The sequence below is a fragment of the Physella acuta genome, unplaced genomic scaffold, assembly GCF_028476545.2.
Source record: "Physella acuta isolate Inbredline_101_S28 unplaced genomic scaffold, ASM2847654v3 ptg000219l, whole genome shotgun sequence".
In the NCBI taxonomy this organism is placed as follows: Eukaryota; Metazoa; Mollusca; class Gastropoda; family Physidae; genus Physella; species Physella acuta.
Window position 1 is genome coordinate 92,557 of NW_026731738.1, and position 15,178 is coordinate 107,734.

The 15,178-nt window shown below is 37.2% G+C and overlaps 1 protein-coding gene and 1 long non-coding RNA gene across 4 annotated transcripts in view; one reads left to right on the forward strand and one right to left on the reverse strand.

The window, feature by feature from the left end:
• LOC131937710 (uncharacterized) overlaps window positions 1–15,178 on the forward strand; it is a 59,123-nt gene that overhangs the window by 35,383 nt on the left and 8,562 nt on the right. For all 3 annotated transcript variants that reach the window (XM_059295312.1, XM_059295313.1, XM_059295314.1), the window contains exons 2-4: window positions 93–204; window positions 13,941–14,038; window positions 14,748–14,891. In XM_059295312.1, coding sequence (XP_059151295.1) covers window positions 104–204; window positions 13,941–14,038; window positions 14,748–14,891 — 343 coding nt within the window. In that variant the 5' untranslated portion in view covers window positions 93–103. The remainder of the gene's footprint in view (window positions 1–92; window positions 205–13,940; window positions 14,039–14,747; window positions 14,892–15,178) is intronic.
• Window positions 4,998–8,347, reverse strand: LOC131937711 (uncharacterized). Its single transcript, XR_009386246.1, has 5 exons — window positions 7,984–8,347; window positions 7,299–7,442; window positions 6,739–6,851; window positions 6,394–6,451; window positions 4,998–6,155 (listed from the first exon to the last, which is right to left on the reverse strand). It is a non-coding gene; the product is annotated as an uncharacterized LOC131937711 (long non-coding RNA).

Sequence of the window (15,178 nt, forward strand, 5' to 3'; positions counted from 1 at the left end):
ATATATATATATATATATATATATATATATGAAATAAAAAAAACTCGGGTTAAGTTTTTTTTTAATGTTCTGTTTTGTTTGTTTGCCTACAGAAGCCAACACCATGATCCAGATGTACAGCTCAGCCGAGTCCAGCAAGGCCATGAGAAATGCCAGACCCTGGTACCTGCTGCCCTTCCTGGTCAACCTGGCCCTGGTGTTCAGGTAAGTCGGGCATCACGTGGCATACAGTTTAGCGAGTCAGAGTTTGCAGGGTTGTTGTTGTGTCGGGTTACATTCATGCAGAGAGACCGAGATTAAGATTCAAGGACCTGCACGCTGTTTATCTATGAGAGGGGTAATGCGCGTTATGCATTGGTTTTAAACGCCATGTCGATTGTCAAAACCAGCTAGAACATAATACATTTACATATACAGGTATAGCCGCCCGATGTAGAGGGCGTGGCAGCAAGTGTAGCTTGAACTATGAGGGAAGGCCTTAGAGACGTTATATATATATATATATATATATATATATATATATATATATATATATATATATATCAGCCGATCAAACACTATTTTCTATGAAAGACTCAATGAAATTATCAATGACAGAGTCAATGATAATTACCGCTCTCCTGTATTTTTCTCTTAAGAAACTCAATGATAAAGCGTTAGTAGTTATAAAGAGAGAGCGAGTTTATCAAAACGGAAATAATTCAACTCGTTTAATTAATAAAGCGTTAAACGTAATTATTAATTCTTAATTTCTCAGCGATTGATACAATTGTTTAGGGACAGTTAAACTATTTTTTTTAAAATTTAGATCCTCGATCTTCATTTATAATTTATTAATTAAAATAAGATTTTAAAAAAATAATTAAAACAGGTCTTTGTACTATATTATTAAAAAAAAACAACTAATGAATATAATAAATAATTTTGACTATTTCTCATTCTAAACCTGCCGAATATCTTTTTTTTTAAATGCAAGGTAATCTTTTATAGAACCTACATGATTAACTTTTCTTCTAATAATAAAAAAAAAACTCTAAATAAAAACTATTATTCCTACAAATATTAGAGTAGTCTCCCTTGACAGTTTCTATTCGAATGTATTTTGTGTTAATTTTCGTTATGAAATACAGTTGACTTTTTAAATAAATTATATAAGAAAACAATCTATCTCTGTGTATATTTATTTAAAAAAAATATTATTACAATAATCAGAATAGGTGTTACTGGTTAAATAGCAATTATTCTCATTCTAAATCTTTGGCTATCGAGTTTCATGGGTTTTTAAATTTAAGATTATGAACACATTGGCTTGACGAAAATGATTATATACACTTAAATACATACTAAAATTTACTTTTGTTAATAAACCTACACTATTTTATGCACACATACAAAAAAGAATATTTTAGCGGCAGTTACAACGTCAAAAAAAAAAAGGAAACTCCTTTATACTGAATAGTTCTACGTAACAACAAAAATGTAAAAATACATAGTCCTAGAGCACACTAACACATACATATATACATACGAAGATATGTGTGTGTGTGTAAGTAGGATGTGAGGTGTGTAGACAGGCGGGGTGGAAGGAAAGCAGTTTGGCAGGAATAACGGTAGGTAGGAAAGTAGGTAGGCAGGCAGCAGCGCAGGCAGGTTAGTAGATAGGTAGGTACGTAGGCAGGGAGTTAGGTATGTAGGTAGGTGGGCGTAGGTAGGAAGGCGCCTCACTCGGTATAGTGAGCGATTATAGTAGCCCATCATATTCATAGCGTTTCGCAATTATTAAAACGAACAAAGGTACCATAGTACTCACGGGAAAACCCGGGGAGCTAAATGGAACCCTGCCAGGGCGCCACCAAATCGAATTTTTTTCGTAGAAACCATCACAGGGGTATTAGCATTAACTTCTCAAATTTGAATGACAAACGAATGAAATCTTTGATAATGCTTAAACAAACAAACCCACATATTCGTTTTTGGGGCGCGGGTTTGTCTCCACTGCCGCCTAGACGCACCAAGGCTCACTGTATGAAAGCCTTGAGTGTACGTTAATCAACCTCTGTAATAGTGAGGTAGAACACACATTGGCGACCGCCCATGTGTTAGAGACGCGTCCCTTGGCGCTCCAGGGAGCCACTGGTTATATTTCCGCAGGGGCGCCCCTAATTCGGTTTAATTATAAAATGTCGTGTGCCACCGTGTCCCTATTGTAGGGTGCTCTTTAAAGAGGCACTCTCTGTAGAGCCCGGGGCGCTCGCTGTCGCCAACTGCCGGGGCGCTCGCTGTCGCCAACTGCCAGGGCGCCGGCGGGCGCTCATTATTCTACTTAGTGAACATTTATAGTAGCCCATCTAAACCGTAGGGTCGCCCGAGATGGGTCTTGACCGCTCTGGGCCACTCAACCGCCGGGGAGCTGGCGGATGAACCTGGTGTAGTTTTATCACTGAATCTCAGAGGCGTAGCACCATTCCTGGCGCCTGGGGACAAATTTTCAATTTGGCGCCCCCCCCCTCCCGCCGGAGACAAACTTTCAATTTGGCGCCCCCCCCCCGTATTTTTTAAATATTTATAATGCAAAACTGTAGCTAAAATGAGCTTTTAAATTTTTCCAACCATTTTGGCGCCCCTAGGGTTGGCTCCCGGTGACATATGTACCCCCCGCCCCCTCGCTGCGCCTCTGCTGAATCTAGTATTACCTATGACCGCAATTGATGAGATAGCCCCTCTGGATTCCCCTCTGGATTCTGAGCTCATAATCGTATAATTAGAAAAATCGAACCCTCCCAGGGTGCCACACTTAAGAATTTTTTTCTTTCTAGAAACCCTTTTCACCAACTACCCAAAATTTTATGACTCTCGTACGAACAGTGTCAAATTGCATCTGGCTTTTATTTTTATGGAGAAAAATTGCATTGCTTCCTGTCAGAGACCCCAGATCGAATGGGGCGCCAAAAGGGGTAGACAATTTTTTTAAAAAATCCTCATTCTTCATTAAAATTTAAGGAAACAGATTTATACATGGCTGATATCCTCAATTATTTTATATAGGGGAGTGTATGTAGGGATGGGCGCCTTTTTGCCAGCGTTTGAATAGGGTTGGCACATAATTGATAGTTCGCCCCGGGCGCCGGAATAGGTTGCTACGCTTCTGCTTCCTGCTAGGGTGCCGCCCTGGCGAAATCTTTCCGGGGGGGGGGGGGGGGCGTGCGGACACTGTTAAAAGTATTTTTTTCTATATAAATATTCCGTTTCGTTCGATAGACTTTCTTCGGGGGGGTGGGGGGCTCTGCTTCCCCCCCCCCCCCCCCCTCCGAATAGATTCCTGGAAAAAAACTCTGTTCACATAGTTTTATGGCGATCCGATGAAAAAGATGTAGTAATTCATATAGGACAAACAGATAAGCATACTTTCATTTCTATAAATATAAATAGATATATAGGGCCTACTTTAACTAGTGTCCGCATACCCGCACCCGGAAACTTAGTCACAATTTCTTTGTTACATTTGAACCCTTTAGGTTAATCAATATTAACAAAATTGAACAAGATGCAACAAATACAGTTAGCCAAGAAATTGAACAAATAAAATTCACGTTATCTTTTTATTGTTTTTATATATAGAGTAGTAACAGACTACCTACAGGTCCTAACTCGCGACGAGGTACACATTTGTATTAAAACACACATCTAAGACATTTTCCATTTAGGTGGGTTTTGCAGTACAGTGGTTTCTTAAGTCGTGGACAAGTGATTGCGCTTATCTCTGTTGAGTAGCTATGTATTCTGTCCTATATTAGACACATTTCAAAATATCTGTCACAATATGGGCATAGAGATGATATAACGATAGCTTATCTTTGCGGACGACGCTAAACTTTGGCATCGACACCACGGCCTACAAGTTCAAATTCGGTCCTTCAGAAATGTTTGAAGTCTCTAGATTAAAACTACTTTTCTCTTTTATGTGCCTACTGACCACATCACATGCATTTGTTCTGAAAGTCTAAAAACAGAGGCACAAATATATCGTCTAGACTTGTGAGGTCTACAGATTAGGTATTTTGGCAGTTATCTAAGCCCTTGCCTGTTCTGACTCAAAGCCTTATTCTTTCTCTATCGACGCCTTGCGTAACATGGGATTGGGTTTTTAAGGCGGCATAAAGCTTTATGTTGTTCCTTTTTGAGTACACTAGATTAAAAACTAACGTTTTCAGATGCCTAAAGATGTTTAACCACTAATTAATCAGAATAATGGGTCAAGATTTCAATTCTTGGTTTTGGGACACGTTAGTTGCCGGGGTTGAGCTAATGTCGATAGCATAAGGATTGTACCTTGATGCCCATCGTAATAATTAAATGGTTGATGGGGCTTCTTCAAGGGTTTGATTTGCCGTAATGTTAATGATATCATGCATGTGCGGCTTTTCTAAGAAGAAAATGCGTTTAAACACTTTTTAGTTATGCTTTTTTTTAAATAGGTCTATATTTTACGACATCATAATCGTAATGAACAATAAAATGAATTTAAACACCTTTAGAATACACCTGTTTCGGCTAACATGAATGTTATTCTTCAAACTAGTAATGTTAAACGTGTCTTTTTCGCATTTTCGACTTATAAGCAATACAGTAAATTCCGATAACTTCCATATGCGTACAAGCAATGGCGTAGGCGAGGAGGGGTTTAATAGTGATTTAATAATGATACTTTCTTAACCCTCTACTGGACATCATGTTTGGTACCTTGCCCCCGGCAACTGGGTGGATTTGGATTACACCCAAGTTTTACTTCATAGTAAATGACTTCAGTTTTAATTATTGGAGTTGGTAGCAACATTGACACAGTTGAAGGTATTCAGAACAAGGTGGCCAGGAGTAATCACATTAATTAGTATAAAATTTACCATTACTAACAATAGGCCTTACTTAATTGTTTAATGTTGCTGGATATTAAGCCTGGTAGGTATTTATGTTTATTAATTTGTACAGAAACAAAAAAAGGATTCCCAAACAAAGTTTTATTTTTCAGAAATAAAGAAAATGATACAAATCAATAAAGAACAGTTTTCAAAAGAATTTGTATAAAAGTAATTATTATAAAATAAGAATATAGCATTGCATAGATAAAAATAAAATACTTGACACAAACAATATGAGGAATATTTTTTATCAGAGAGGAGAAAAATATATGATGTAGTTTGAAAATAATAATGTACAGAATGTAGCTTTTGCAGATTAAAATGAAAATTCTCATGCCTATATAATTTATTGAGTAAATGAAGCAAGGCCCAAAACACTAGGCTAAATACTATGCATGGGACAGGCATTGAAAACTACAAATTGCATAAAGTGAAGGTTACCCTATTTATTGGCTATATACACAGTAAAGATTTATGGCTTTATTACCTGCTTGTAAAATTGTTAAGGAAAAAGTGAAGTATTGTTAACGGCACATGTTGTCATTTTTTGTGTTCTCGGCACATGTTGCCATTTTGTGTGTTCTGGGAACATGTTGCCATTTTGTGTGTTCTGGGCACATAATGACATTTTGTGTGTTCTGGGAACATGTTGCCATTTTGTGAGTTCATGGAACATGTTGACATTGTTTGGCTGTGTTCTGGGAACATGTTGCCATTATTTGGCTGTGTTCTGGGAACATGTTGCCATTTTGTGAGTTCATGGAACATGTTGACATTGTTTGGCTGTGTTCTGGGAACATGTTGCCATTATTTGGCTGTGTTCTGGGAACATGTTGCCATTTTGTGTGTTCTGGGAACATGTTGCCATTTTGTGTGTTCTGGGAACATGTTGAAATTATGTGGCTGTGTTCTGGGAACATGTTTGTTTCATTTTTAAATATTATAATAAAACATTTTTAGAAATTCTATATTAGGAATTGTGTATATATATAAATTTATATATTTAATAAGACAATTGGATGAATTATAATAAACAGCAAAAATGATTCAAATAAGTTTAGAAGTATTTGGCTTGATGTCCCAACAGTGAACTGTATTCCGAGCTTGTTTCCCTAGTGATAACCCATCTTTTTTGTGCCACCCTTCCAATCAAATATCCAGCTTTTTCTTGGCCTGTATCATATTGCTGGTTATAGACTTGCTTGATTTGTGTATCACAATATGATTTTGAATGTTCTTCTGTAAATGAAATAAAGACAAAATATTTTGAAATATTCTTTTGTGGAACTAGCAAGAGAAATACATTACAAATTTATATTACTATCTCTACTATTTCTTTACTATCTCTAATTACTTTGAAAAGATAAAGCACTGAACATGATGAATAACAAGAAACAAACATTATCAGCAAATATTATAGATTTAAAATTGTGTTCATTCATATTGAAGATTAATGAAGTAGACTATCAATATTTACCCTCTTGATGGCTGATACTTTGATTTGATGTCTTTACTTTAAGCTTACACATCAGTCTCTGTGTGGTAAAATATGAAATAATATGCTTCAATAAAACTGTTTCAGTATATTAATTATATTAGATAAGTACATAGTTTTGAGCTCTATAACAATATGTGTTTCAATTATCATTCAAATATAATACCCTCTATGTTGTACAACTCACTGATTTATTAGAATTTAAGAAAAGACAATAATTAATAAAATATTTTGGATTAAAATCCATTATATTTATTTTAACATATAATGCTATCTCTTGCTATAATAATTACTTTAAAAAATGGGTTATGCCTATAGTACAGTTACCTGAGGATGAAACTAGGCACAGTGTATAGTCCACGGAGACTGATTAATATCCCTTGTAATTGAACATCAGTTGTAGTTATGAAATCTGGATGGCCAAACACACACTCATAGTCCTGAAAAGCAATTTACACATAGATTAGCAAGAATATCTCACAAATTATTAAATTAAAGCTAACCCCTATTTAGTGCAATCCATCAAAGTAGTAGCATTTTTGTTAAGTTGTAGACAAAATACAAAGTAATTTTAGTTATGTCTTGCTATTAAATTTATTTACTCGACTGATCTAAACTCACTTTATTTAAACATAATATAGTGGATAAGTATAGTGATTTTATTATTCAGCAATAAATAGCAGGCCTAAAAAAATTTAAATAGTAACGTTTGCGAATGAACACATTAAATTCTATGTATTTCCATTTCTATGTCTTTCCCAACTTGATGCATATTACTAACCAAGCATTAAACTATAGTCCTAAACCTGACTCTAATTATCATTTATCGGACAACCTGAATCTTTGCGATACCATGTTATAATATATTATTTTAAAAAAGAGCTTACCACTAATTACTAAAATCAATTGTTTTTAGTATTAACTGAGCCGAATACTATCTGCTGCTATTGTCATCACCAGAAATCCAGTATGTTGGCAAAGATTAGTCTCTAAGTTCCCTGCAATCTCCTTCCTCTTGAGTGCGGAAAACACTGAAATTATTAATCATTATTTCATTATGCCTAATAGTTTAAAGGTAGTATTAAAGTAGTACTAAATAGTATGAGTCTTAGTTACTATAGGTCTAATGATAATTATTATTGTGTATGCTTACATGCTTTAAGTTTTATGCACAATATTGGTATATAATATATAGTCTATAGTATATAGCCTAAGCTATAGAGTATATAGGCCTATAAGCCTAAATATAACAGCAGCTTGAATAATGCTCATTAGCATGCATTCACTATAAACTATAAAGATAAACAAATATTTCAATTTAATTTAATTATAACTAATAATAGTAAATAGGCTTTTTTCTTGTGGTAACAAATTTAAAGTATAGGGCAGTACAGTTATAGTATAGGCCTACTAGATTCTATATTTAAGTATGTGGGCTTTTCATTCCAATGCACCACAATAGATACCACACATGATCAAGCTGGACCTCTGATCTAAAGATTTAATAATTGGGCCTAACAAACAGTGAAACTACAATAAAAATCATGTAAATTACTAATTTAACCTTCTTACCTCCACTTCTCTAGATCTAGATGGGTTTTCTTTTTATGCAGCCGTATGATTAGATTCTAGAATCAAGAGTCTAGACTATATTCTAATAAACATGAAATAACTACTAACCAGAACACTAGATCTAAATTTCTATATTCTAAGAAATATGTATTAAACCTATAGGCTTAATATTTATTTTAAATTCCTATGCGATGTGTCGTGAACTGTAGGTTTCATGTTATTTTTGTAATGGCGGAAATCAGTTTAAAATTTCGTTTCCTTCCTTTTGTTATTCTATTTATAGATTCAAAAGTCGGAGCAATTATCATTGAGTTTGTCGGCTGATCCACACAGGAAGTGACCGTATATCTATTAGTTACTCAGTGATCCGATCATTGACAGATACAGAGATAGCCATTCGCATGGGGTGTATATATATATATATATATATATATATATAGAGAGAGAGAGAGAGAGAGAGAGAGAGGGAGACGCTAGCCACAGTAAACAATTACACCCTTGAACACACGTATCACACAGCAATAATTAACACTTTAAAAAAATTCTGCTCAGATTTTGCATCGAACTTCACCTCCCACCCCACTTCCCACAATCACCCCACCTCGACCACCCCACCAGAACCAGATATTCTTTCACCTGTCAGGTATTGATCACCAGAGTGTGGCTGTGCAGGGGAGCGTGTCAGCAACAACAAGCGCCCATTAGTGGGCCACTGTTGTCAGCCCCGCTCTGCGCCACGGGGATACAATAAATAGCCGCATTCTACTTTACACGGCCCTATTACACCATTTGTATGCCGTGAATCCGTGAATTTTGTTTAGCAAAGGCAGCTCGCCCACTGGACGACCCTTGCATATATATATATATATATATATATATATATATATATATATATATATATATATATATATATATATATATATATATATATATATATATATATATATATATATATACATTATATTATATATATCTTACGGTCAAAGCCCGGCCAATCCGCGCATTGGCCAATATCGCCTCCCGTAGGTCGGTCAAAGTCCGAAACTTTGCTCGATTTCGGCTTTTGGCCGGCCAATCCGCAGACTTGCCATGGTGGACCGGCCAAAGTCTTAATTCGAAGATCATCTGGCTAGGGACGACCGGCCAAAGTCCGAATTAGAAAATCATGAGCAGATTTTAGGTTTTTTAATGCCGTAAGGATCATGAAAGTCTTTATTGATTATTAATTAAAGTAAATGACAGATACATTCACATTTTTTATTGTACTATAGTCTCAATCAATCAATATTATCATTTGTTACAACAAGTTAAACTTTTATGGCATTTAAAATTACACAGCAGCTTGTTATTTTTACACTTGCAGCGATTTGTTGTGCACTTGGTTGTGCAATATCAGCGAGTGTAGCCTTGGCCCCCATTCAATGATTGTGAAGATGCGATGGTTCGTAGAGATTTTTCCTCAGTGCCAACTGACGACAGTAAGAGCAGTTTTTCGTGAAGAATTAAAAACTCACTTCTAGCATACAGTTGTTTTAGAACACCATATTCCGTTCCTAATTTGTAGAAACCGTCCTCGACGCTCATGACAACCGCAATCACGCTTCGGGGATCACCGCGACCTCTGTCAACATCTGGAACACGGATGCGTACATTGTCACCCACTTCAACATCTTTAAATTTTGTATTTGATGTTTTAAGTAACTATTTTATTGAGAGCCTCTCTTAGTAGATTTGAAGTGCTAAGTCCCACTTTAGCTTTGCATTTAAACAAGGCTTCGTATGGTGATTGTTGGATTCCTTGATGAAAAGAACGATTTTTCATAAATTGAATGAGACTCTCAGCCCAATGAGCTGATTCATTTGTTTGCATCCATGTCATCATCATGTTTTGAACATCTTGGTTGGCACGTTCGACTGAACCTTGGCTTTGGCTATGCCTTGGGTTGGAAAAATAAATTGAAAGGTTGAGGGGGGTGCAAATTGAAAGTTTGAGGGGGGGGGGGTGGTGTAAATTGAAATCGTGAGGGGGGGGGGGGGGGGGGGGGTTGCAAATCGAAAAGTTTGTCCCCGGGCGCCGGGAAGGGTCGCTGCGCCTCTGACTTAATGTCTGGTCATTTCCGTGTCTATAGAAACAGAAAAAAATCAAACAGGTATCGTCAGATTTAATTTAAAAAAAAAATAGAACAAAAACTGAAGAATATTTACTTATGTAAGTCCATCCAAACGTAAATAATGTGATGGTCACATAAGGTAAACCAATCATCTTTTAGCACCAAGTTACAGGCCTTTTAAATGTAGCGTCTTCTCTCTCTACATTTCAACGGATACAAATTTCTTTTCGTAATTTTAGACCTAGATCTAGTTATAAGATACAGGTGTTTACCCTACACGCAATGATGGAAGACACCCCCCCCCAGACCACTTGCCAGGTTGTGTAATAATATCTGGCCTTTGCTGTTACGGTGCATTGTTTTTGTAGCCTCTGATATATTTCTTTTGGGCTAACTTGCGTATCCGGTGTCAGCCTTCTAGCAGATGTAAAAATGGTGGTACGAGGTACGGGTAGATGAGGGGGTGGGGGTAGGGTGGAATCATGGTGTTGTTTTTTTAGCCTCGTGAAACAAAAAGACCCTATAAGAGTGAAGTCACCAAGGTACTTGCCTTAAGTAGGTTAGCTCTAGATACAAAATAGTCATTTAGTTTTCCTCCCATTTTTTTTATCTCTACAAAACAGGCTGCAAGTTTTGTTTTTATATAAAAAATTCTGTATGTCCGTCTGTCTGTTCGTTCGTGCATCCGTCAGTCTGTCCATCCGTTCCTCCGTTTGTCTGTCTTTCTTTCGGTCCGACTGTCCCTCCGTTCATCCTTCAGTCGATTTGAAGACGTGTGTGGATTGGTCTTATTAATTTAGACTAAAATCTAATGCAGTGATTTGATTTACACTATCCGATGATAACATATGAATATCTACTATTCAGGCAAATATTATACTAGCCACTACAATTATTTTTAAGACTGCAATATTCACCAAACATGCGAAGTTACTTCGTCAAAAAAAAAAAAACAAAAAAAAAAAAAAAAAAAAAAAAAAAACAACACAAAAAACAACATTGGTCACTTCCCGTACTCATGGGGTCACATCCAAAACACATGGGGTCACATCCCAAGCACATCCCAAATACATGGGGTCACATCCCAAACAAATGCGGTCACATCCCAAATACATGGGGTCACATCCCAAACACATGGAGTCACATCCCAAACACATGGGGTCACATCCCAAATACATGGGGTCACATCCCAAACACATGGGGTCACATCCCAAACAAATGCGGTCACATCCCAAATACATGGGGTCACATCCCAAATACATGGGGGCACATCCCAAACACACGGGGTCCCATAAAAACATGGGGTACATCCCAAACACATGGGGTCATATCACAAAAGGGGTCACATCCCAAACACATGGGGGTCACATCCCAAACACATGGGGTCACGTCCCAAACACATGGGGTCCCATAAAAACACATGGGGTCACATCCCAAACACACGGGATCACATCCCAAACACATGGGGTCACATCCCAAACACATGGGGTCACATCCCAAACACATGGGGTCACATCCCAAATACATGGGGTCACATCCCAAACACACGGGGTCCCATAAAAACATGGGGTACATCCCAAACACAAGGGGTCATATCACAAAAGGGGTCACATCCCAAACACATGGGGGTCACATCCCAAACACATGGGGGTCACATCCCAAACACATGGGGTCACATCCCAAACACATGGGGGTCACATCCCAAACACATGGGGGTCACATCCCAAACACATGGGGTCACATCCCAAACACATGGGGGTCACATCCCAAACACATGGGGGTCACATCCCAAACACATGGGGGTCACATACCATACACATAAGCTCACCGCCTGAGCAGGGGTTCCCGTCCACAATCGCCAGCACGAAGACTGGCTCTTTGAGCTGATCCTTTGTTGTTACAACGTTTTGATCGTGTAATTGGAACAGTAGGGTCTGCAGTGCTTTTTACTTGAATTGGGGGGTAGAAAACTGTGTACTAAGTCGCCCTTACCCCCCCCCCCCCCCTATTTGTTTTTACTTTTGTGAAATATAAGTACATGACTTCATACACACATACACTTACCCAGTGTTTCGTACAGACTTTTTTTTCTCCGTGGGGGCACTTGATATTCTGATGAAAGTATATGTTTTTCTATACAAATTCCATGTCGTTCAGGGGGGGGGGGTGCTGTAGACTTTCTTCGGGGGGGGGGGGGGGGGCTTACCAACTACAAACACACATATTGATCTTTAAGTAAACAGAAAAAAAAAATTGCCTACTATTTCAGACAGTGACAGGAGCTATCAAGATCAACTCGGATCAAAATATTTAGGCTGAAACAAAAGTACAAGTGACCCACAATATTTGACGTGATCAGATAGCAGTGTCTAAAGAAAACACAGCTGTGTTAAGTGGGTCTTGACGACTTAACGCGCATTAAAAAAATCTAAAAAAAAAAAACTTTAGGTTTCATTTTCTTTTAATGTTGTACCAGCAGTACACCCTGTGACGGCCTTGGGGCTCGTTCTAGATCTAGATACAAGACAATAAAATGTTCTTCAACGCCAAGGGCTGTCTAAAAACGAAAGCAATGTAAAACGTTCTGTGGACAGCTTAGATATAATAATTCTTATTGATCCAATGTGATTTTTTTTAAAAGTGCAGCGTCGCTTCATTCTTTTGTCGTTTGTGTACTCTTACACTTAGTACCTTAAGCCCTTGAGTTTTGTTTGTTTAGAAAACGACCGTTTGTGAAATAAAAAAAAAGTGTAATGTTGGTTTATTCTTAGTCGTTTATGTACTCTTAAAGTAACTTAAGCCCCTAATTTTTTAAAGAAAACGATCCGTTCGTGGAATTAAAAAAAATGTCTTAACTTATTTTGGTCAAAAGAAATTTTTCTAGACATAATATTTAAAAAAAAAAAAATCGCCTATATTTTAAAATGTTGGGTGGATTTTGTGTGTGGAATAGAAATCTAGTATTTATATTCCACAAGAGGCCTTTTTTTTTAGAGGCTTGAGAATGCCCTTATGTCTCGTCGATTTTTCAAAGGTACACACCGTGGTGTAAAAGCGACCAGGTGCATCCAGGTTGACCTGCATTTATTTATAGATTACACGGACCTAGAGTTAAACCGGAAGCCGGCCTAATCACTTCGATGTGCTCGCCATAATTTCCTTAGCAATGGCGGTTGTTAGGAACGCCGCGCAGCAGCCGATATACGGTTACCACGTCGCTTAATTCTACAAACTTTTTTTTATTCTCATGAAGCTGCCAGTGTCAATTGCCTTCACCCCAACTCTCTGGTGTCTGTAAAATAAAGGTGCTTAGTTTTAGTTGTCAACGTATGCTTTGTTTATATACTGTCTACTGCACGCTACTGCGGAATCCTCTTGACTCAAGGAGACCTTGAGTCTTTCGGAGTCTTTCCTCTTTACAGTCGATCTAACATCTAACTAAAACCATCTACTCCGTATCCTGAAGTAGTGAAGTAGATCTATGAGTCCAGAGTTATTTTTTTCATGAATCTCTCCGAGGGTGGGTGGTGGAGACATTAGCTCTCCATGGATCAGGTCCACCGCCCCACCCTGACAAAATATAAATATATCATAGGCCTATAAATTCCTATAAGGCCTACATTTGATAGAAAATAAATACTTTAAGCAGTGTCAGCTCCCCCGGAAGTTTTAAGTGCACCCCCTCCTCCCAGAACGTTTCAAATGCGAACCTCCCTACCCCTCACCCGGAGAAAGATGAAGGAAAACTTGATCACATTGTTTCTGTGACTCACTCACATCAAATTGTTTTAATATATTTTATCTCCAATGCCTGTCACATGACATTGTTTCTATTTTTACCTCCAGTGCCACCCATCTTGTGAACATCATTGACCAGAATGTCATGGAAGAGACACTGTTTTCTCTGCCAAGCTGGATCCTCTATGCCACCATCGCCGTTGTCAGTAAGTTCAGAACAGAACTTGTTGGTTTGCCGTACCCTCCATGTCAAGTGCCTAAGACCTATGGGGCAGATGAATTAGAGTTCATCTGCTTTAATGACCTCGACATACAGGGGGATAGTGTGGTCAGCACTATGCCCAGCCTCCTTTGTTTCCCTAACGTGAGTCAGGTACCCATAACAGCTGTGTGGACTTAGGGATGCTACTGGCTCAAGCCAAGAATCCGAACTAGAGAGTTTAGGGTTAGAAGTTAAAAGATCATTATGGTTAATAGTAATAGGAAAAAGTTCACTTAATTAGAATTATGAATAGTTATCAAGCCTGAACACAATCATTATTGTACATATATAATTATGTATACTTTCATTTTTTTAAAACTCAATTTTTATCAGTAGGCCTATTTCCTATTTTTAAAGACATTTGTTTTTGTAATTAAAATTAATCAGTAGTCCCGTTCAGTTGATCTACTGTAAACTCCTATTTTTTTGCATTATTTTTTTTAAATCATAAAAACGGCATTAAAAATCTACCATTAAATTTTTTTATGTATTAGAGATATGCAATAAAATAAATAAATTACTAAGCCTATATGAAATAGAAATTAAATAATTAAAATTCCGAAACAGCTTTCTTAATTAAATGTGAATGTTTAAAAATTTTAAACTGTGAAAATGACCAGACATTATTAACCGAGACCATCCATTTCTTTCAGCTCCGACGTCTCTAGCAGGAAGTAGATTGTTACCAGACCCCTCTGTTGCTCTTTTTATTGGGAGTTTAATTTCTTCAGCGGGTCTGTTGTGGACAGGACTAGAGAATGGCACAATGCAAATGATTTCCTTTGGGGTTATTACAGGTTGGTTGGATGGATCTAATTACTAATTACATTTTAAGTCTGAGTCTTTTGACCAAGATCAAATTTATCTGTAACTTAAAGCCTTACAGGGTACAGAGCAAGTCAGAGTAAGGCATAAAAATTTATTTCAATAATTAAGCCCTTAATCAGCATAAATGTACAAAGTTTGATCATTTAAAGTAATTTACTTTAAATTTACATTATCAATGATTAAAGCTCAACATGGAAATAACTTAGCAAATTTTAAGGAAGTTTAAAAAACCTATTATTAAGTACACCCTATAGTA